Source organism: Abrus precatorius, unplaced genomic scaffold (genome assembly GCF_003935025.1).
Source record: "Abrus precatorius isolate BTA unplaced genomic scaffold, Abrus_2018 Scaffold11, whole genome shotgun sequence".
NCBI lineage: Eukaryota > Viridiplantae > Streptophyta > Magnoliopsida > Fabales > Fabaceae > Abrus > Abrus precatorius.
The window spans coordinates 15,598,000-15,619,500 of NW_020874303.1; the positions used below are offsets into that span (position 1 = coordinate 15,598,000).

At 33.1% G+C, this 21,501-nt stretch overlaps 2 protein-coding genes across 11 annotated transcripts; both read left to right on the forward strand.

The window, feature by feature from the left end:
- The first annotated feature begins 3,382 nt into the window (after window positions 1–3,382).
- Window positions 3,383–10,978, forward strand: LOC113854290 (protein FAR-RED ELONGATED HYPOCOTYL 3). Of its 10 annotated transcripts, none has more exons than XM_027485208.1 (12): window positions 3,431–3,623; window positions 4,468–4,747; window positions 5,192–5,409; window positions 7,104–7,177; window positions 7,351–9,556; window positions 9,625–9,681; window positions 9,916–9,987; window positions 10,076–10,138; window positions 10,215–10,283; window positions 10,362–10,406; window positions 10,495–10,574; window positions 10,662–10,937. In XM_027485208.1, the coding sequence occupies exons 5-11, from the start codon at window positions 7,388–7,390 to the stop codon at window positions 10,549–10,551; spliced, it is 2,532 nt and encodes an 843-aa protein (XP_027341009.1). In that variant the 5' UTR covers window positions 3,431–3,623; window positions 4,468–4,747; window positions 5,192–5,409; window positions 7,104–7,177; window positions 7,351–7,387; the 3' UTR covers window positions 10,552–10,574; window positions 10,662–10,937. The 10 variants fall into 10 exon arrangements, 9 of the variants coding, with proteins under 9 accessions (XP_027341007.1, XP_027341009.1, XP_027341012.1 ...); XM_027485209.1 differs by lacking the exon at window positions 5,192–5,409 and adding an exon at window positions 4,183–4,296 and having other exon boundaries at window positions 3,536–3,623; window positions 4,388–4,544; XM_027485211.1 differs by lacking the exon at window positions 5,192–5,409 and having other exon boundaries at window positions 4,468–4,544.
- A 6,046-nt stretch (window positions 10,979–17,024) lies between these two features.
- Window positions 17,025–20,532, forward strand: LOC113855435 (ABSCISIC ACID-INSENSITIVE 5-like protein 2). Its single transcript, XM_027487078.1, has 3 exons — window positions 17,025–17,910; window positions 18,015–18,086; window positions 20,452–20,532. Exons 1-3 carry the CDS (start codon window positions 17,119–17,121, stop codon window positions 20,530–20,532), a joined length of 945 nt encoding a protein of 314 aa, XP_027342879.1. The 5' UTR covers window positions 17,025–17,118.
- Window positions 20,533–21,501: the final 969 nt, after the last annotated feature.

A 21,501-nucleotide genomic window follows, 5' to 3' on the forward strand; every position in this document is an offset into this window, starting at 1 on the left:
GGTGATCCAATAAGCTAAGATTTTCTTACACCTTATTGAAAAGAGTTCTATTTGAGAAAAGAGAAAACAAAGATGGAAATGAAGAATCAAGCTTTAAGATACTCACCAATGATTTCGTAGAGTCGAGGTTCAAACTTGGATTTGAAGTAACTTTGAAGTTTCTAAGGCTTTTCTCTAGAGGAAGGAAGAGAGAGTTCAGAGAAAAAGAGTTAAAAAATGTTTCTTAAATTGTGATGTAAGTCTCAGGTTTAAAATCTCTTTAAATACCTCTTGAACCTTGCGCGCTCTCGCTTGAGCGAGCAGATTCTTGCTTGGACATGCTCCATCTCGCTTAGGTGAGATATGTATACAGTGGTCTCCCCAACTATTTTTTGATATTCTCACTTGAGCAACCTCAATCTATCCTGAGTGAGACGATGTCTAGAGAGTTATACATTTTTCTTGTAAGTCCTCGCCTGAGCAACTCATCTCGCCTAGACGAGTTGACAATTGAGCTAAGTTTATCTCATTCTCGCTTGAGCAAGACTCATTTGGCTTAAGCGAGAATGTCCTGAAATCTTATGATTCTGGGTGCTCAGTCTCGCTTGAATGAGACCTATCTCGCCTAAGAGAGATCCGCTACATCAAACTTTTATCAAAATACTCATAACTCATTCCCAAACGCATTCTAACACTATATAATATCAAACAATTTACCAATTAAATAACTAATGAAGAAGAGAGTGTTACATAAAACATAAAATTTACCTTGTATAATATAAATTTAGTGATAAAATATAAAAGTTAACTTGCAAAATGTGAAAATTTGTTTTGTAAATATACAAGTTAGCGTTGCAGAATAAATAAGTTAGTATTGTAACATAAAGTTAGTAACATGTGTAAAGTTTATGACAAAAGTGTAAAAGATAATGGTAAGGTATCAATATACTTAAGTTAATGACAAAAAATTAGTAGAAAAATATAAAGTTAGTAACATATACTTATAATAGGTACTCCTGTATACATGTACAATAGTAGTATATGACTTATTCTTTCATGATTTTTTGGTTAAGAAGTGTTCCTATGGAACATTCTACATTTTTTAGCTACTTTGGATAAAGTTTTGACTTCTATTTAACTTTAACCTTATTCCTTCTTATCCTCACGGTTAATATTTATTCCTTCATTAATATTTTAAACTTAAATTATTATCCACTTTGATTGCTTATTCATGTAGTATTCTATTAATCATTTCATCAATTTCGTTAAATTGAATATTATTATTTTAAACTCATTTTGTACGAATCCTTCTTTTGTCCTTTACAAATTTATCTAAAATTTTTATATTAAATCCCTTATTTAATCTTTAAAATTATTATCATTGGATAGTTTAGTTATAGAAATTTTAAAATATTTTTAATAGTTCCTAATATTTATTTTTGTATATTAATTTATTCCTTCTATCATTAAAAAATATTAATGAAATATTAAGATGTTATATTAAGTGACTTGTATAATTGATTGTGTTACAAAAATAATATTATAAATACTAAATAGTGTGATATATATATATATATATATATATATATATATATATATATATATATTATTAAAGTCTTCTAGATTCTTAGTACATTTTATTTACCTATCTTTTTTCTTTTTCGTCAAGATTAAACACTAATAAAAGATCTTTTAAGAAACACATATTCCTTTATGATTAGACTAGAGCGTAGAGAGTCTTAATTTATTTTTAATTAGGCCTTTTTCTAACTTCTTTAACAGTTATTACTTCCATGGTAACTCAACACATGCACACTTTACCTTATATGCATTAATAGTGCAACACATTTAAATCATTTTGTTGATATATATATATATATATATATATAGGGACAAGATCTTCTTACACCAATGTAAGTCTAAAAACTCTCATAAATTTGAGCCTTTCAATTAACTTAAATCTAATGAGTTATAATTTATTACTTCACTGGCCATTAGATTTAAGTTAAATGAAAGACTCAGATTAGGTGTAAGAGTTTTTAGACTTACACTAATATAAGAAGATTCTTCTCCATATATATATATATATCATAATTAATCTAATTTTTATTAATATATTATATTTGATTAGTTTTTATAATTATGCAAAATTTTCAAGTTTTATATTTTCAATCTTTACAATGTATTTTGATGTTTCATCATATATGTGCATTACACGTGCTACTAAATTAGTTGAGAATAGTGTAAATTACACATTTTTTTTATAATTTCTTTTTATTCACAACATTATTAATTTTATTTTAAAATTTGAAAATTAAATTTGTTACTTAACTTTTTCTTATTATCTAATATAATTTTTAAATTTTTATAAAATACATATTTTTACATTTATAAAAATTATTTTAATTATTTCTATTTTTCAAATTTAAAATTGAATTTTATCTCTTAAATTATAATTTAATATATATTAAATATTGACATTTAATTAACCTTTTCTTTTGATTCTATAGGATAAAAGTATTATTTTAAAATAAATAATATTTTAAATTATTTAATTTTAATAATTTAATTATTTTATTACATATTATTTGCTAATATTGAATTAAGTAAAAATAATATTTTAAAATTATTTTAAAATAATTTATATATGTGTAATTTTGTATATATAATTATTTACAATTTTAATCATTTTTAAACTAAAATATTATTTAGAGATATCTTAAATGACTATGTCTTTGAGATTATCTTAGGTGGTTTCATATGTATTCAACATCTATCTCTTTTAATTAATGAGTTATTATGTATTATATAGCATTGTTAAACTAAAATATGTTTTGAAATAAAAAATATATTACATGGTAATTTTGAAATTTAATAAATAATTTATTATATAAAAAATAAAATTAAAAAAGTATTTTTTGATTAAAAATTATAAAAATTGAACAATTAATACAAGAAAAATTACATAATATAATAATAAAAAATAATTTCAAAAATATTTTGTTCAAAATAAATTTTTAAAAAATATTATTTAAAAACTAGTGCTCCCATTTGTATATATATATTTTTTCTATTACAGGAGCTCACATTGTATGTAATAATGAAAATTTATTTCCTAATCTTAAAATTTATATTTATATTTTTATTATTTAATATAACCAAATATTAATCAATTATATAATTTTTAGTTATAAAAGTATTTTAATTTAATAATATTTACGGAATATATAAAAATTGAATACTTTAAAGTTTTTTGAAAAAAACTGTTACTACTGTTGGACCATGCTATTATTCCATGAGTTTAATTTGCACGCGCCTGATGCACGCAATAGTTTAAAGCATTAAATCTGTGAGCGGGAAATGACAAGAGAAAATAAAAGAATAGAATATGATTAATTTTTATAAGAGATAAAAAAAAGAAAAGGAGAAGAGTAAGTAGAAGTTACGCGACACGTGCGAGGGTTGAGGAGAGTCGGATTGGGAAGCCAAGGGAACAGAGTGGGTTGGGAAACCCTAAGCTTCACGCATTTGGGGAAGGTCCTTCCTCCACTCGCTCATGCTCGTCGCGTGACCTAACCTTTCTTTCTTTCTTTCTCTCTCTCTCAGATCATCACCACCGTTATCAATCGTTCCTTTCCTTTCAGGTACTCTCTCTAATCATCACGCACTCCAACCTCTCTTCTCTTCGATTTGTTTCTTTAGTTATCCTCATTTGGCGTTTTCTTTGGTGCCTTGCGATCATTAATGATTCACTCACTTGCTAGATATTGGAGTTGAAAACGCGTGTCACATGATAAGCACAATGAAGTAGAATTTGGATTGTAATTGGAAACTGTTTTTGTGCTGTGGGTTTTGGTGCAAGTTTGTTGGGGAGTAGTTTATACCAGGTGGCAGTGTACTGCAACTTCTTGATTTATGGTGTTTGAATTGCTACGTTTAATTTAACCGTTTCTTTTAAATGAAACCCCTCAAAGTTAACTGAATGAGATGGCGTGTTTTTCCAATTTTTTGGTTTGGTTTTTAGAGTTAGTTTACTTATGCTTTGTGTTTCTGTTTGACTTTTGATACTGAACTAAAAAATTAAAATTTAAGTAATGTAGGAATTTTTGGTTAAAAAAGTTTTAGAGATTAAACCCTTTATGAGGTTTCCTGAAGTGATGGTTCACTGTTGGAGAGAATATTAAACTGTCTTAGCATTGGCAGTGGAGCTAAGGCATTTCTGGCTTTCTCTGACGCTGTTTTCATACTGTCCATCTCTGGCTGTTGTTTTTCTTGAATCATGATAACCAAGTCTTTTCAACTTCTTGCTTTTGGGAGGTATGTGTTATTTTCACTGTAAATCTTGGAATGAGGAACTTGAGACCAACAAGATAATAATCTAAACTCATCTTGTTGCCATGCTTGACAGATGTACATCATTTATCTTCCCCTGTGTTCTTGGTATCTCATGTTTCTGAATTAATGGGCGATATATCTTTTTGTCTAAAGGCAATGATTGTATAGTTCCTTAAAGAGAGGATCAGACAAAAGGGTGGAGGCAATTGATGTGAAGGGTCCAAAATCTGGTTAATTTCATTTTGTTCTCTTTTGCCAAAATCCTACAATGTAGATGTTAGTTGTTTTTCTTTCCTTTTCTTTTTATGTGGTAATCTGTTCATTTTGTTGGTAGTAATTATATGCAAATGAGGTGGATTGATTTTCAACTCTTGGGTTCTTGCGCATCGATAAACTTCATGGGAGTGGAAATACAATTCCCCATAAAATTTTAGTATGTGTTTTGGCTGTTGTTGGATCTTGATTATAGATGCTTCATTCTTTTTTAATGTCCTTTGATATGGGAAAACTAATTTTGGTTTGTAGGGACCACCATTTTAAGTTGTGTATATATGCAGAGTATTAGTTACCAACTCAAATGCTAATAATGGGCCTTTTTCTTGTGCTCTCTTTTGTCATTTTACCTTGAATTTTCCTCTTATTCTCTGTGGAAGAAGAAATTTCAACGGAGGTTAAGAAAAATTGTGTATTTATTCTGTTTACCACATCCTTTTTAATTCACTAATGAAAACCATAAACAAAGATAGCAGATACAATAAAGCCATTCATACCCTTCTGTTCTAGTAACAGGGACATGTTCTGAATGAAGCAAGCAAACAATTTTAGTCCTTTGACAATGGCTAAGAGTCCTAAGACAAACTTGCTCTTATATATGCAGGTATTTTGCTCCAGAACAAATGCCCCAAATCCTAATGTAAATGTTATATGGTATATGTACATCACCACAGAACCTTTCTTTGGTTAAGGTTCTTAAAATCCTTAAAATTTAAAACTAGTTATTGAAAATTTCTCATTATTTTGAGATCAAACCCAGTATTCTCCAAAGGATCCTGAAAGCTTTTCTAAGATACAACTGGCATCAAGTCAATTCAAGAAGTACGAACAAGTGAGATGTGTTTTCACAATATGTGCAACATATAATGCTGTGTAATATCCACCTCACTTAAATCTTAGCAATTATATAGTAGATTTACCAACATTAGCACTGTCAATAGGATAGAAGAGGAATGTCATCTGAAGGGTCTCTCCCTAATCTGTATCCATTTTTGTTGGATAAGTTATGGCCTTTCTTTGTTGCTTTACTCTTTGCTTGTGGAAAAGGTTTTTCTATTATCAATGTGGGAAGACTGGATAGCTTAGTAACTTGTTGCATGCTTGAGCTAGTTGCTAAAATCTTTTCTTTTCTTCACTTTCTTTTCCCTGTTATTAGGTCTTCGTATTCTCCCCAGAAATGCCTTCTCTTCTCTTCTTTTGTTTTGTTTTTCCTTCTAATTTAGTATGCTTTATCTTTAAGAAAAAACACGAGAGCAACATTTCATATAACCACTTTTGTTCAACTACATTAAAGATACGGCAGCCTGGTGATATAAATCCCCCACTATGCACAGGGTTAACGGAAGGGATGGTTCTATTATGTGAGTCTATGGCAGGCAACCTTGCTGTTGCAAAAGATTGAATGCTTCACTGAAATCTATGAACATGAAGTCCCACAGCAACAGCATGAATGATTACACTTGGGCTCCCATTTTCTCTGATATTTATCAAAGTAAAATAAAAGTATAGTTTTATTTGCACTAATGGTATTCCTGTTATGACTAAAGAATATTATTGGCTGTTTCTGGATGTTCTCATTATCTAATTAATCATTCTTGGCATGATTCCTCCCATAGCTGTATGGGGTTTGTGCCCCATGCTACTCTCCTACTTTCTATTATTTGATCAAGTTATGCTTTTGTTTACTATATAGTAAACTTCCTTTTTCAGGAGGATAGAGAAATTTCCTAGGCAAAAAAAAGACACATACAGACACTAGTTCAAAAGATCTCTTTAATCTCTGCATATCAGATAAAGAAACACCCTAAAGAAGGCATGGATAGAATCTTGGACTTTATAAGTACATGTTGTAAATCTGTTTTTTCGGATTGTAACTGTACAAAAGGGGAGATGTTTCCTGGTATAACAGCTCTTTAGAAATCAAAGGCTAAAATTCTTACATTTGGACGTCAATGCACAATATGATTGATACAAATGAATTTTTACAGAGCCCCAGGTCTGATATGTCCCTTTCCCCTTATGTTTATATTGTGCTCTGCTTTTACTGAGACTAGTAATCATCCTTCTCTACCCTTGTGTTCATGATAGAGTTAAATGAGAGATAGCCTGAATCACAAGTAATACCTGAAACATTCCTCCATTTCATCCAGCCAGCTTGAATTTAGATATTCTTTCTTCATTACTCTATGATATATCTTCTTGCTTGACTTGTGGTATTATCTCCAAATTTTGCCAGCAAGATGGTGCTAGCTCATGTCACTGAGCTTGCATTCCATGTATGTACTTTCTGTAAAAGTTCATGTCATAAACCTTAGGAAAGGGTTGCAACACTATCATGTAGCAGAAGTAGTGAAGTACACTAGTTTGAGGTTTAATCCCTCTTTTATCTTCAGCGACCTTTATCACCTGTCACTGTAACCATCATGTTTCTGCCCTCATGTTTTCTTCGCTTTGTTCAACTTAAGAAATTGTGCAGGAAAAAATGGCTTGATTTCTGTGGCAACCTTTGTTTGCAGTTTGCAAGATCCTAATTGGAGAATTTGGGACTCTCTGTATAAATTGCCTTGCGTCTTAAAACTTGCAGAATTAGGTTTTCCCCTCTTCTGTTATACTTATATGTTAAATTTTCTTGTCATGATCTATATTACTTTCTTCAGTTCCTAGAAAACACATTCACATTGAGAGGTAACATATATATTACTGAGGTGGAACTACTTTACTACTTGTAGGCTTGACATAATATCTTTTCTTTATATTTTTCAGTACCCTTGAAATCATCAAGCAGAAATCCGTATTCGTCATGGATATAGATCTTCGGTTACCTTCTGGTGAACATGATAAAGAGGATGAAGAAACAACTACAATTGATAAATTGTTGGACAGTGAAGAAAAGATGCATAATGGAGGTATAGATGGCAGAAATATAGTTGATACTGGTATTGAGGTTCATGCTCTAAATGGAGGAGATTTGAATTCACCAACAGTTGATATGGTAGTGTTTAAGGAAGATACAAATCTTGAGCCACTTTCTGGCATGGAATTCGAGTCTCACGGGGAAGCTTATTCTTTCTACCAAGAATATGCTCGGTCAATGGGATTCAACACTGCTATACAAAATAGTCGCCGTTCAAAAACATCAAGAGAATTTATAGATGCAAAGTTTGCTTGTTCCAGATATGGAACAAAACGTGAGTATGATAAATCATTCAATCGACCACGTGCACGACAAAACAAACAAGATTCTGAAAATTCAACTGGTAGAAGGTCTTGCTCCAAGACTGATTGTAAAGCAAGCATGCATGTAAAAAGAAGGCCAGATGGAAAATGGGTTATACACAGCTTCGTGAGGGAGCATAATCATGAACTTTTACCAGCCCAAGCAGTCAGTGAACAAACAAGAAGAATGTATGCTGCGATGGCTAGGCAGTTTGCTGAATACAAAACTGTTGTTGGTCTCAAGAATGAGAAGAATCCGTTTGATAAAGGTCGGAATTTGGGCCTGGAGTCAGTGGAGGCTAAACTCATGCTTGATTTTTTCATACAGATGCAAAACATGAATTCTAACTTCTTTTATGCAGTAGATCTTGGTGAGGATCAACGCCTGAAAAATCTTTTATGGATTGATGCCAAAAGTAGGCATGACTACATCAACTTTTGCGATGTAGTATCATTTGACACCACCTATGTTAGAAACAAATATAAGATGCCTCTTGCACTTTTTGTTGGAGTGAACCAGCACTACCAATTTATATTACTTGGGTGTGCCTTGATATCAGATGAAAGTGCCGCCACCTTTTCTTGGCTATTACGGACGTGGCTGAAAGGAGTTGGTGGTCAAGTTCCAAAAGTGATAATTACTGACCACGACAAGACTTTGAAGTCAGTTATTTCAGATATCTTTCCTAGTGCTTGTCATTGTGTTTCCTTATGGCATATATTTGGGAAGGTATCTGAAAATTTGGGTCCTGTAATTAAAAAGCATGAGAATTTTATGGCAAAATTTGAAAAATGCATACATAGGTCCTTGACCAGTGATGATTTTGAGAAAAGATGGTGGAAAATTATTGATAGGTTTGAACTTCGAGAGGATGAATGCATGCAGTCATTGTATGAAGATCGTAAGTTATGGGCACCAACATTAATGAAGGATGTTTTCTTAGGTGGTATGTCTACTGTCCATCGATCTGAAAGTGTAAATTCATTCTTTGACAAATATGTTCATAAGAAGACTTCTGTCCAAGATTTTGTAAAACAGTATGAAGCAATCTTGCAAGACAGGTATGAAGAGGAAGCAAAAGCAGATTCTGATACTTGGAATAAAGTGGCAACATTGAAAACTCCTTCTCCTTTAGAGAAGAGTGTTGCAGGGATTTGCACACATGCTGTATTCAAGAAGATTCAAGCTGAGGTTGTAGGAGCAGTTGCTTGTCATCCTAAAGCTGACAGGCAGGATGATACAATTATTGTTCACCGGGTTCAGGATATGGAAACGAATAAAGACTTCTTTGTTGTGGTTAATGAAGTAAAGTCAGAGTTGTCGTGTATATGTCGGCTATTTGAATATAGAGGTTATCTTTGTCGACATGCATTGGTTGTTCTTCAATATTCTGGACATTCTGTGTTCCCATCTCAATATATTTTGAAACGGTGGACAAAAGACGCAAAGCTCCGGAATATAATGGGAGAAGAATCTGAACATATGCTGACTAGAGTGCAACGATACAATGATTTATGTCACCGAGCACTAAAACTGAGTGAAGAGGGATCGTTGTCTCAAGAGAGTTATAGTTTAGCATTCCATGCACTGCATGAAGCACACAAAAGTTGTGTGAGTGTTAACAATTCTAGTAAGTGTCCTACAGAACCTGGTACATCAGGCGCTCATGGTCAGCTTTCTACTGAAGAAGATACCCAAAGTAGAAATATGGGCAAGTCAAGCAAAAAGAAGAATCCAACTAAAAAGAAAAAGGTTGTTTGCAAGAACTTGACTTCTACACTTTATGTTTTTGCTATCATGACCTCCTCTTTGAACTGCAGGTGAACTCTGAAGCGGAAGTGATGACAGTTGGGGCACTCGACAACTTGCAACAAATGGTTTGTCCTCCTTTTCTTAGTTAACCTCTCAAAGGGTGTTTGATCGTAGAGTCTTAGGAACAAAAGGCCTGTAGCTGAAATACGGGCTTCATGTTGGGATTTATGAATTTATGTGAACCAGTAAGGGGAAAAAGTAATGAAGCATTACATGAGAATTCCAACTTAGTTAAATGGATACGTCTCTGCTTGCTTCAAGTAAACTGAACTTCAACTAAATGGAATGTTCTTTTGTAGGACAAATTCAGCACAAGAGCTGCAGTAACCCTTGAAGGTTATTATGGCACACAACAGAGCGTACAGGGGATGGTATGAATATGATATGCTGCAGTTCTGATGTTCGATTATTTATGATTAGTGAGTAAAATTAATATATTTTTTTTATTTGATGATTTAGTTGAATTTAATGGGACCAACACGTGATGATTACTATGGGAATCAACAGACACTTCAGGGGCTGGTGCGTGGAAGAAATTGTGATTAACTTTTTAAAAATATTTTTGACAGTGCAATAAACTAATGTTTTATTGGTGTAGGGACCAATAAGTTCGATACCAACCAGTCACGATGGTTATTATGGTGCACATCAGGGCATGGCTGGTCTGGTATGGTTCACTTAAGCTAAGAATAATTTTCTTTTCCTCTAAAAGTTTGATGAATTCTCATAAGGTCCAAACATACAGGCACAACTGGATTTTTTGCGAACTGGTTTCACGTATGGCATTCGGGTTAGTTTGGTATTTTGAAATCTTGGGTTGTACTATTTTCTTTCTGAAGAAAACTTTTGCAGTAGTAATGGCTTCTTCGTTGTGGCAGGATGATCCTAATGTGAGAGCAGCACAGTTGCATGAGGATCCATCAAGACATGCATAAGTTTCACTATCCTTTATAATAAGGTAGTTGATATTTTGTTGTGATTAAACGAGTAACTCGTTAAACATGAATAGTTGAAGCAGTGACTCAAATTTTTCATATTTATATAGGCTGGTGAAGCGACGGCTATGAGCTGATTATCCGTCGTTGAGAATTTGAGGTCATAATGGAAAAGCTCCAAATCCAGTATTTTGTAATATAATACTGCTACATTAATAATAACATAGGATAACTGTTAACGTCTATTATAAATATTAATAGATGTAAGCTTTTAGCGTTCAACCTCATGTGGAGATTGTTGTAATATATGCTTATTCTTTAGGCTACTTGAGAAATTGTAATTATGAAATATTTATGTTAGTAACGAAAGTATTAGCATGCTTTTCTCATTGCCATTAGTGCAAACGAGAGTAGAATCTCGTTCGTTTATAATTTCATTCTCTCCTTTTCTTACTACGGTGTTCCTAAAGTTAAAAAATAAAATTTGAAAAGAGAAAACCAAAAACTTACGAGGATGCCAAGTGTCAATTGTGCCCAACAGAAATGTCTAGACTAATGTCCTTCGAGTGAATCGAACAAGCCATTATTACATCTGGTTCAAGTTTCCATGGCTTCTTTCATCTTCTTAGACAAGCAAGAAAAAACATTGAGAGGGGGGCCGGAAGAAGGCGAAAAACAAAGACAAGTGTTTATAATATTGACCAGGAAAAAAAGGAAAGAAAAAGGAACGTGATAGAGATCGAAAGGGGCTAAAGGATCAAAATCAAAAAGTTAATAACTTCAAAGAAGCAAAGGTCTAGTTGAAGTAGTATAGTTGGTATGATTTATTTTGTGTGTGTGTGTTTAATCTTGTTTACATTTTTGTATTAATTTGAAATAAATAGTATAAAAGGACATCAAAACAGAGCTTATTGATTTGAAATTAATATTTTGATGGGTCTAGAATTTTATTTATTTTTATTTTTTTTGTATTGTGCATGATCTGATGAGATTGTTTTATTTTAGAAAATTTAAAAGTAACGTGAATTAAGGGTCAATTTAATGACGAGTATTATAAGATCAATCCATTTGCGATATGATTATACTGTTTGCATAAGCTTGTAGTAGTAATCTAAGAACTCTTTGGTTTAATGACATTATTTTACCATAATATTCTATGATTGATTACCTATATTGAGTGATTTTGGTAGAGAAGGATTATGTATTTGAAGCCTTGATTTGGTTTATTATTGTATTTGTAGTTTTGAAAAAAAAAAAAAAACTCAGATAGGAAAAGTAATATATTTTTCTGGCCTTAATAAGCTTTTCAGGTAAATAATTGTAAAATTTGAACCCTAAAAGTTGACTAAACTAGAAAGTATGGTAAGTATAAAACGAAATATAATCAATAGTTTATTACTATGATTCTAGGATAACATATTAGCATAAGGCTCAAAGAGACTTTCATGTAGGTTTAGTACAATTATTTTTTTACCATTGTTGGTGATTAATCCTGTTATAATGAAAATTTATTTGCTAGTGATGTCTTATCCTTTCTATTTTTTTAAAATTATGTAGCTAATCTTTTTAGTTCAAGAAGTTTTCTTTTGCTTATAAACCTATATGTGTAGTTGTTTGCCTTGGACCCGGATCCTCTGCTATAACCGGACGTCTAGTTTAGTTGATTTTGTATTTTTGCTTATGTAACACCTTAATTTTAATTTTAATTAAATCAAAATTTCACAAATTCGGAATAAAAATAAATTTTATTTCAATTAAGGTTCTCAACCTTTGGTTTCATCAAATATTTCAAAATAAGGAAAGAGGTTACAATTTCTTTATCAAGTCATTGTTACAGGACCATTCAAGTACATTAGTTTCAAATTAAAATCTTAAGTCCTATAGCAGTTTCATCCACCCCTTCACTGAGTCCGGTGTTGATCATCTTAATTACCTGAAAAATGAATGTAAAGGTGAGTAATCTACACTACCCAAAAACACGCAATCAACGTAGAGTTTCACATCCAGAGCATTTTCAATACATTAAACAACACAAATACAGGCAACAATTCACATCCATAAATATAATTCATGAACACATGCATACGCACGCCAGCCACACTCACATTGACACTGTAATCACAGATTTACACCATAAATAGTCGACGGTTACCCCCATCTCACGGATACCACGTGGGCAGTCACGGGTCGCTCAACAAAGGTATTAGAGGTCTAGTCAGGAAGAGAGTGGTGGCCTGTGGTGCACTCGTTCCACAGTCGGTGTCACCACCACTCTCTTTTCTCCAAGATATTTCTACCGTCCTCATCTCCCACACCCCCAGTGTATCGCTAAACCATTCACAGCACATTACAACAGCGTTACACGCCCCAATCACACACATTTCAGTATACAGCACATAGCCCACAATTTATTCAAGACACACGGCCCCTAGCCTATTTCCATTCATATTACACGGCTCTCGGGCTCACATTTTCATAATATACATTCACAATGCTCAGCATACAAGCCCTCATCCTATCATACAACATTTAGCAAATAAATCACATGTCACGGCATATGGCCCACATCATATTTCACAGCAATTTCTTACCCTCTACTTGGCCATACCACAATATTCCACAAAACACAGCAAATCACACATACAAGAGTAGGGTAGAGTCCCCCTTTACCTTGGATTGAAGACCCACACTCGGATTTGACCACGGACGTGCTCCTTACACAGATTTCGGCCTAAAACACATGGAAAAATTCCATGAGAATCCAAGGAAACCCAAAAACAGAGAAAAGAAGATGAGAAACGGAACTCTAACCATTAAAACTCACCTACAAGCATTCCCCACACAGATTCAACCTTCAATCAAGCTCCCGAACGGCTTTGGAGGCAATTAATTGGTGGAATAGGGTTTGGAAGTGAGAGAATCAAAGGGATTTTGAAGGGAGAGGGAGAAATAATCCTTCCCGAACCCTAACCCCCTTTAAATCATTTTCTAGTCGCGACACTCTCGCTACAGCAAGGGACACGCCCTCTTGTTACAGCGAAAAAATCAGAGAAAACTACACTCTGATTTCTGCAGAATCTCGCTACAGCGAGACCCTCTCGCTATAGCGAGATTGCACCAAAAAATGCATCACAAACTGTCGCTCTCTCGCTGCAGCAAGACGTCTCTCGCTGCAGCGAGAAGGCGACAATTTGCCCTTTTCCTCCCAGGGTCCTCTCGCTACAGCGAGAACAGCCCAGTAATACGCCCTACGCTTAGGCACTTAGCTCATTTCAGCTTTATCTAGTCATGCATACACACAATACACACATCCATACACTTAATACACATAGCCAAGTAAATCAACACACGTATATATGTATATGTATTTAGATTTATATAAATAACAATAATCAATATTACAAAATTCGGGGTATTACAGCTTAAGCGAAAATGCAAAAATTTACTTGACTGAACCGTCCAATTTCCATCTAAACAGCAAAGGATCCTGTTTTGTTTGCCTCACTGTTTTATATCATGTTGTTCAAAGACAATCGTCCAATAATGAACTTTAAGTTGAGGATCATTAAATTTAATACAGGTCAATTTCAGTTTGATAACAAATAAAATTTATCTTACAAGTTAGAGATAATTTATATATTTTTTTAACTTTTCTAAAATTTAAAATAAATTATTTTTAATTTACAAAAGAAATTTTATTAATTTTTATAATAATTTTTTTACTTATATAAATTTCTCTAAAAATTAAATTAGTAAGCTTCTACTTTTAACTTTTGTTGCAGCAACACTAATTTTAATAAGAAAATTTATGTATTATTGTTATTAATATTATTTATTAATTAAAATTAAAATTAAAATTAAAATTTAATTAATAATCAATCCTTAGAACCTCTAAACAATTGTACCTAATATTTGTTTTAAAGAGGAGATTCATTCGTTATCTAATAGACTAATAACCATCCCTTTCCTTCAAAGTTCAAAAATAATTTAATAAAATTAATAAAACCCGATCAATTTTAAAAGTTGGCTGAATCAAACTAATTTACTTTTCAGGTTTTAGTTAAATCTGAATCCAATGTAGTGAACGCAGCATTTTTAAGCTCGCTTAAGCCAAGATGGCTTTATTTGGTACCCACTTTCCTCTTCTCGTCTCCTTCATCCTTCCTTCTTCTTGTCCCTCAATCGTCACAAGGCCTTCTCCCTCTATTCTCCTCACCTGTGTGCTGTGTCCAGCCTCCTCTCTCACTCTTTAGTCGTTCCTAGCTTTCTCCCTTTTCTTATCCACCAAAAAAACTTCTGATATGGCTTCAAGAACACTCGACAAGGAAAGGCTGAGATGGAGGGGGTTTGGAGTGGACTAAAAGGAGAGAGCAATTTGGGAACTAAAAAGGTCATCTTAGCAAGTTGAAAATCCTTTAAGGGAGACTCAGTTGTGCTGCCATTAACTGCACTGGATCGATCCTCCATCCTTATAGAGCATCAAATTTAAATATTACTTAAACTAATTAATTGACAAATTCCCTAATTCGTTAAAATTTAATAATAAATTATATAAAAATTATTAAAATAAATTTAAAAAAGTAAGAAATTGTTCCATAAATTCCATCAAAGCCATGGACCTCTTTCTCTCTCTTCGGTCGCACCTAATTGGCTATTGCTATTGTCCTTCTCCGACCGCACTACATAATACTATCGTGTTTGCATTGGTATTCTATCGTACATGCACACACTCTATTGCACTTACACTTTTCACTCCGCGGATCTTTCTCTCTCTTACAAGGTACTTTTCATCATTCTCGCTCTCGTTCCATTTTTCAAAATCAAAATTATTTCCTAGAGCAGACTCTTTCTTCTCATCCTTGAGTTTTTTTTTTCCCTCTTTTTTTTTGGTTATTTATTACCTATGGTGTTAAAAAATTGAACTTTGTCACTACATTTGAAAAACAAATGCTGGGTTGTGTTGTGTTTGCTTTGGTTGATCTCATTCTCACCCTTCTTCACAAACATTCTCATTTACTACCATTGAATTGGTTGCATGCAAACGGTTCTTCATTTTTCTTTTTCTTCCTCTGTTCTTCAAGTTGTTTATTGAAAAATTTTGCCTTGAATTCTGGGTATGCTTGTTTTGCTTAATTGTTTTTTCTCTGCGGATGTAATATTTCTCAATTGATCTTTTTTTGTGCTCAATTTGTTGTTCTCATTATATTTTCCCCATTTTCAACGCTTATGGGGAAATGGGTCCTGGTGTTTTAACCAAAGGATTTTGGAGCGGAAGTTCCAGAGGACTTTTTGTGGTTTTGAAAATGGAGTTTAGGGTTTCCGTGGGAATTTAGTTGAGGTAACTGTGTATTTTAGCCTGCATGCAAGGGATCAATGTTTTTAAGGCCTTTTTTGATGTACATAATATATATGGAGAGAAATGGAAGAATCTTTTTGTGATTTATGTTTCTGAGAATGGTTTTCATTTACTTAAGTTTCTGAATGCTTCTATGAATGATATTCTGACATGTTTACTGGATTTCATTTTCCTTTTTTTTGTGTCCTATTTCACCCTAGAAGATTTCGTTTTTAAGTTGATTATGTAACTTTCACTTGGTTGTCATTTTATTATTCATTTTGTTAAAGGGATAAAAAGAAGATTAAATATTACATTAGTTTTTCCTTTTTTTCAAAATATAAAATTGACAGGAAATGAAATTTACCACCCTGCTGTTAAATTATGGGTACTCTATTTCTTTTTCTTCTTGGACTGGTTTTGAATCCTTTAAATTTCAAATTATTATGATCAAAGGACCTTATTGTTCTATCCCTGAACGCATATGAATTCAATTCTTCTGTCCAATTTTTCTGTTCTGGCCTCGACTTATAAACAATTTCTTCAATAGCTTTTTCTCACTAGGAGGAGTATACTACACAGATCAAATGATGCCATTGTATTTTGTCAAAAACTAAGTTTTCAAAAAAGGTAAAAAACCATTTAGATCAACTTTAGTTGAATGGTTTCATAGGGTTTTCCTTGATCTTCCTTGTTGAGCTATCCACCACCTAATCATCTTATTTTACTTGAGCCTCATCTGTTCTTCTCCATACATAACCAAGCTATTGTGGGGAAGATTCTATCATAACACACAGGGTTGCTATATGGATCAAACAACCCCATTTAAAATTGAACAACTAGAAAGAAAGAGACCAAAAATGCTGCCCGCTAAGAGAAAAATATTCTCAACTGAGATGTGTTTCTTTGCTTAGTTTTCAGGTTGCGGTTGAGTGGGGGGAGGATTGGGGGACAGAAGATTTGATTGAACAAGTGATGCTTCCCTTCAGTTGACTATTTCCTTTTCACTTTTATTAGAATGCATGCAAGGCTTGTAGGTTCTGCAAATGGTAGAAACATTAAGTTGATCAACTCTGAAGTGCTAATTTCAAATTTTGTATTAGTCAGGTTGTGATTATATGGGGCATATGATTGAAGATTTGAATCTGTTGCTTTTAGTCTTTTAGTGGGAAAATCTATGAAGTGCAAAGTGAATTCTTAACTCTGATAATTGGTTGCTGAGGATCCAAACTATGGGATCTCAAGGTGATGCTGGTGATAATAATGGAAAACATTCACAACTCCAGCCGTTGGTGCGGCAAAATTCAATGTACAGTCTCACACTTGATGAAGTTCAGAATCAATTAGGTGACTTAGGAAAACCACTAAGTAGCATGAACCTTGATGAGCTTCTAAAAACTGTTTGGACCGTTGAGGCAAACCAGTCCAAGGCGGATATTGAGGGTACAGCTCAAGCTGGTCAAGCTACTCTGCAGCGTCAAGCTAGTTTGTCATTAACTAGCACTCTAAGCAGCAAGACAGTTGATGAGGTTTGGAGAGATATCCAACAAAGCAAAGATGACAAGGAGAAGAAGTCTCGATCAAGACAGCCTACATTGGGAGAGATGACGTTGGAGGATTTCTTGGTAAAAGCAGGGGTTGTTGCTGAAGCAGCATCTAATAGAAAGAATACTCGTCCTACAGTTGGTGCTGATGCAAATATAGCAGCACCACAACATGGCCCTTGGATACAGTATCCACAACCGCAATATCAGCATCCACAACAAGGTTTAATGGGGATTTACGTGCCTAGTCAGAATATAGCACAACCATTACACATGGGGGGTGGTGCTACATTGGATGTTCCATACGTAGATGGTGAGGTGGCATTGTCTTCACCTATGATGGGAGCCTTGTCAGACACTAAGAAAACTGGGCGAAAACGGGGCACATCAGAGGACATGGTAGAGAAGACTGTTGAGAGGAGGCAGAAGAGGATGATCAAGAATCGGGAATCTGCTGCCCGTTCTAGAGCAAGGAAGCAGGTAAGCTTTCTCTTTCTTTTGAATGCCATGTTATAAGTTTTTCATTTTTTATCATGCAATTCCCCTTCGTAAAAATTCTTAGCCTGAATGATAACTATAAACAGGCCTACACAACCGAATTGGAGAACAAAGTCTCACGTCTGGAAGAGGAAAATGAAAAGCTGAGGAGACAGAAGGTTTGATTCTGCTTTTAAGTACCATATTTGTTCCACAAAACATGTTTTCTGTTAATTCTAAGTGCTCAATCTAGCTTGCTGTATATTGAGTAATATCTTCTTTTCTCTGAGTACAATTTCCAAATAAATTTGGACAATCTTAGCTGGATTTGGCAATTCCTTGTAAACATTTTTCACACTCGCCTCCTCTCAAAAGATTAAACTGCAGTTGCTATATATTGGTGCATTTTTTCTCCTGCGATCCCCATTTTCATTCAAAGGAAAAGGCTTTGCTTATTTCCTTCTCAGTTTTGCTTTGTAATCTGGTTTTTTTCAGGAGTTTTTGAGAAACAACTTGTTTATATGGATAAATGGACCATTGTGGTCAGTGTTTCTAAGACAATTATTTATCCATATATTTTGAGATGACATTCAGCTGGCCAACATTATTGATATCTATGGTAGTTATGCATGCTTGATTGAGTTTGATGAATTTTAAATTCTAAGTAATCAGATGAATTTGTTCAAATTTTATTAAGACTAGCTTATTTTTCTGACAAAACTATTTTGTGATGTTTTGTGGCTTTGCTTAATTTTACCTCTGCTGTTCATGATGTAAATTAGGTTGTTATCACAAATTATTGGCTAAATAAACCCTTTGAGGTTTTCTGTGACTTGTATTTTCAAATTGGGATTTTCTTTCCACTTGTTCAATTGTGGTATACTGAAGTACCTTAGGGATGGAGCATTGATCAACCTGGAATCCTCAATACATTTAGTAAACGTCACTTACTATGTTTTAAAAATTGATTCTGAAGTTATATTTTTTTTTTCTTGCTTTCTTTTCCTTTTCTTTTATTTGGGCAACTTATGAATATTCTGATACCTGAGCTATTTTAATGGGTGTTTGTATCTTAATAACAATTATGATACTTTAGAACTCTTGAGAGTTTGAGGATTCCTTTTACTCCAATAAAGATTTTTATTATTTTGTAGCCAGATACTTCATCTTAGTGGCTATTTACATTAATTAATGGAAAAGTGAAAATTGGGTGAAAATTGGCTTCTGTTTGGAGTAAAACCTGGAGGAAGAAGGTTGGAGAAGTTTATTTTCATTTAGCCTGGTTTTGAGTAGGGATCACAAACGAGTATCATCAACATTAATGAAATTTGTTGCATTATTACAAAGTCACCGTTGCTTCTTGATGTCATGTATTGGTGCATCTCTCCTGTTGTCACTGCTCTAGCTTGTACAGATTTAGTAAGAAGATTTGGTCAGAAAAATATTTGATCAGGTTCAATTGGTCTGATAAGCATACAGAAATGATCAAGTAAAGTGTGGCTTAACTCTGATGTTGGATATAAAACCATTCATGAGCCTATACTTAACAGCTTAAGCTTCTAGGGGAGTTGGTCCTTGATATGGTATCAAAACCTTGGTGACCAATTTGTCGGGAATTGGATCTGTGCCTAATACCTGTTTGCTACGAATTGAATTTAAGCACAACGATGGTAGGTTTATGTGATGTACACACACTTGATCCTGGTGGGCTCTTGCTATGTGTTTCGATATAAAGTCAATAATGAATCTTACATAAACTGATTAAGTTTTGGGGAGTGCTGTGATAGAAACAAGGTATCTTATTAAGAAAAATTATGGATGAACCCCAATTACAAAACACACAATGCAGAACTTCAAGGGTCTGCACCTCCCAATGCCATAAAGGCTTCAATTTCCTTTCACAAATCACATATCCCCTTCCTCTCTAATCTCCCCTCTTATTTATAGCCAACATGCCTTATGGAAACCAACTCACTAATGAGTCCCTAACTAACATCATAACTAATTACAAATGGGAGTTACCTAACATGCTGGTCCTGGGCATTTTGGACTATCACATGCAATTTTACAAAGATACTAATATGACACTAGGGAGTTTTACAAATTACAAAATGTGCCAATTCCAATCTCATGACAAGTTGGAGCATTACAAATTTCCATCTTACATGGTTACACTTTAATGACTGGTGTTATATATCTTGATCTTGAACTATATGCTTATTTTTTTTCTGCTGCTCCATGTATTCTGTTCTCTCAGGAATTGGTGGTATGTATGATTGTTCCCTTTCATTTCTTAGTTTCACACTCTCCCATAATGGAAGTAATTGGTAAGAGGATCATGAAAGGTTCAACTTATAAATCCTTCATGCAGCTGTTGCACTGCACAAAAACCTTGTTCATTAATCCCGTTGCATGAATTTAGATGTTGTCCATAATCATCATTGCCTATTCAAATCATGGGAATGAATTTATCTTTAGTGGTCTCTGATGCATCCTTGTTCCTTCTTTATGACCAGTTTATTAATTCCTCTCCTCAATTTGCAGGAACTAGAGAAAATGTTATCCAGTGCTCCACCTCCTGAACCTAGATATCAGCTTCGCCGAACATCATCGGCGTCATTCTGACATCTGCACCTGTAAATGGAGGTTTGTAGATATGAGCATCAAGAGAATTACCTTCTTGTCTCTTAGGAGTAGCTATTTGAGGCATTAGCATGCAACGGCTTACTTTTTCTTGTAATTAGGATTGTTTAATTGTAACAGTAAAATCCTAGTAGTAAAAATTTCTGGGCATACATTGTAGTTTTACCATTCATTATGTAGCCTTTCTAATATCATAGCTGGAGTTTATTATGAAATATTGGTGATGGCATGCATATTGGGTCTTGCAATTTTTCAAGTTATGGGAAAATAAGGAACTCTCTAATTTGAGATATTGCTTTCTGATTTCGCTTTTAAATTTTAACTATAAAAATGTCACATTGTGTTTTATTTTATCTTCTGTTTTCAAATATATGTGTAGAAAATACTGAAAACAATCTTTTATTGTTTGTACTGTTTTCTATATAATATTTTGAAAACGTGATATTTTTGTAATTAAAAATAAAAAAAATAAAATTAGAAAATACTTTTCTCAAATTAAACGGCCCTTACTTTTAAATTTTAACCCTTTTCTAACACCCTTTTTACATTTAGGGACAGAATTATTATGCTGTATGCTCAAACAATGCATTCATACCAAATGCTAATGTATCACTATGGACTTCGTTGATCAACATAATAGGATAATAAATTATAGATAAGATATAAGAAAAGAATAATTTTTTATTCTATTTTATATATTTTATATTTGATGTATATTAAGTTAATACAATTGATAACACTATATTGGCTTGTTTAATGAATAAATTATATTCGAATAACATTAGAAAAAAAAATTATATTCAGATGACCAAATCATTCTTTTATTAAAATTTTATAATTTTTAAGAGTATTTTTTATTTAAATTTTTAGTTTTTCAATAAAAATATATTAAAAATTTAAAAATATTTTGTGTACATACACATTAAAATTTTGATATTAAATAATAATATT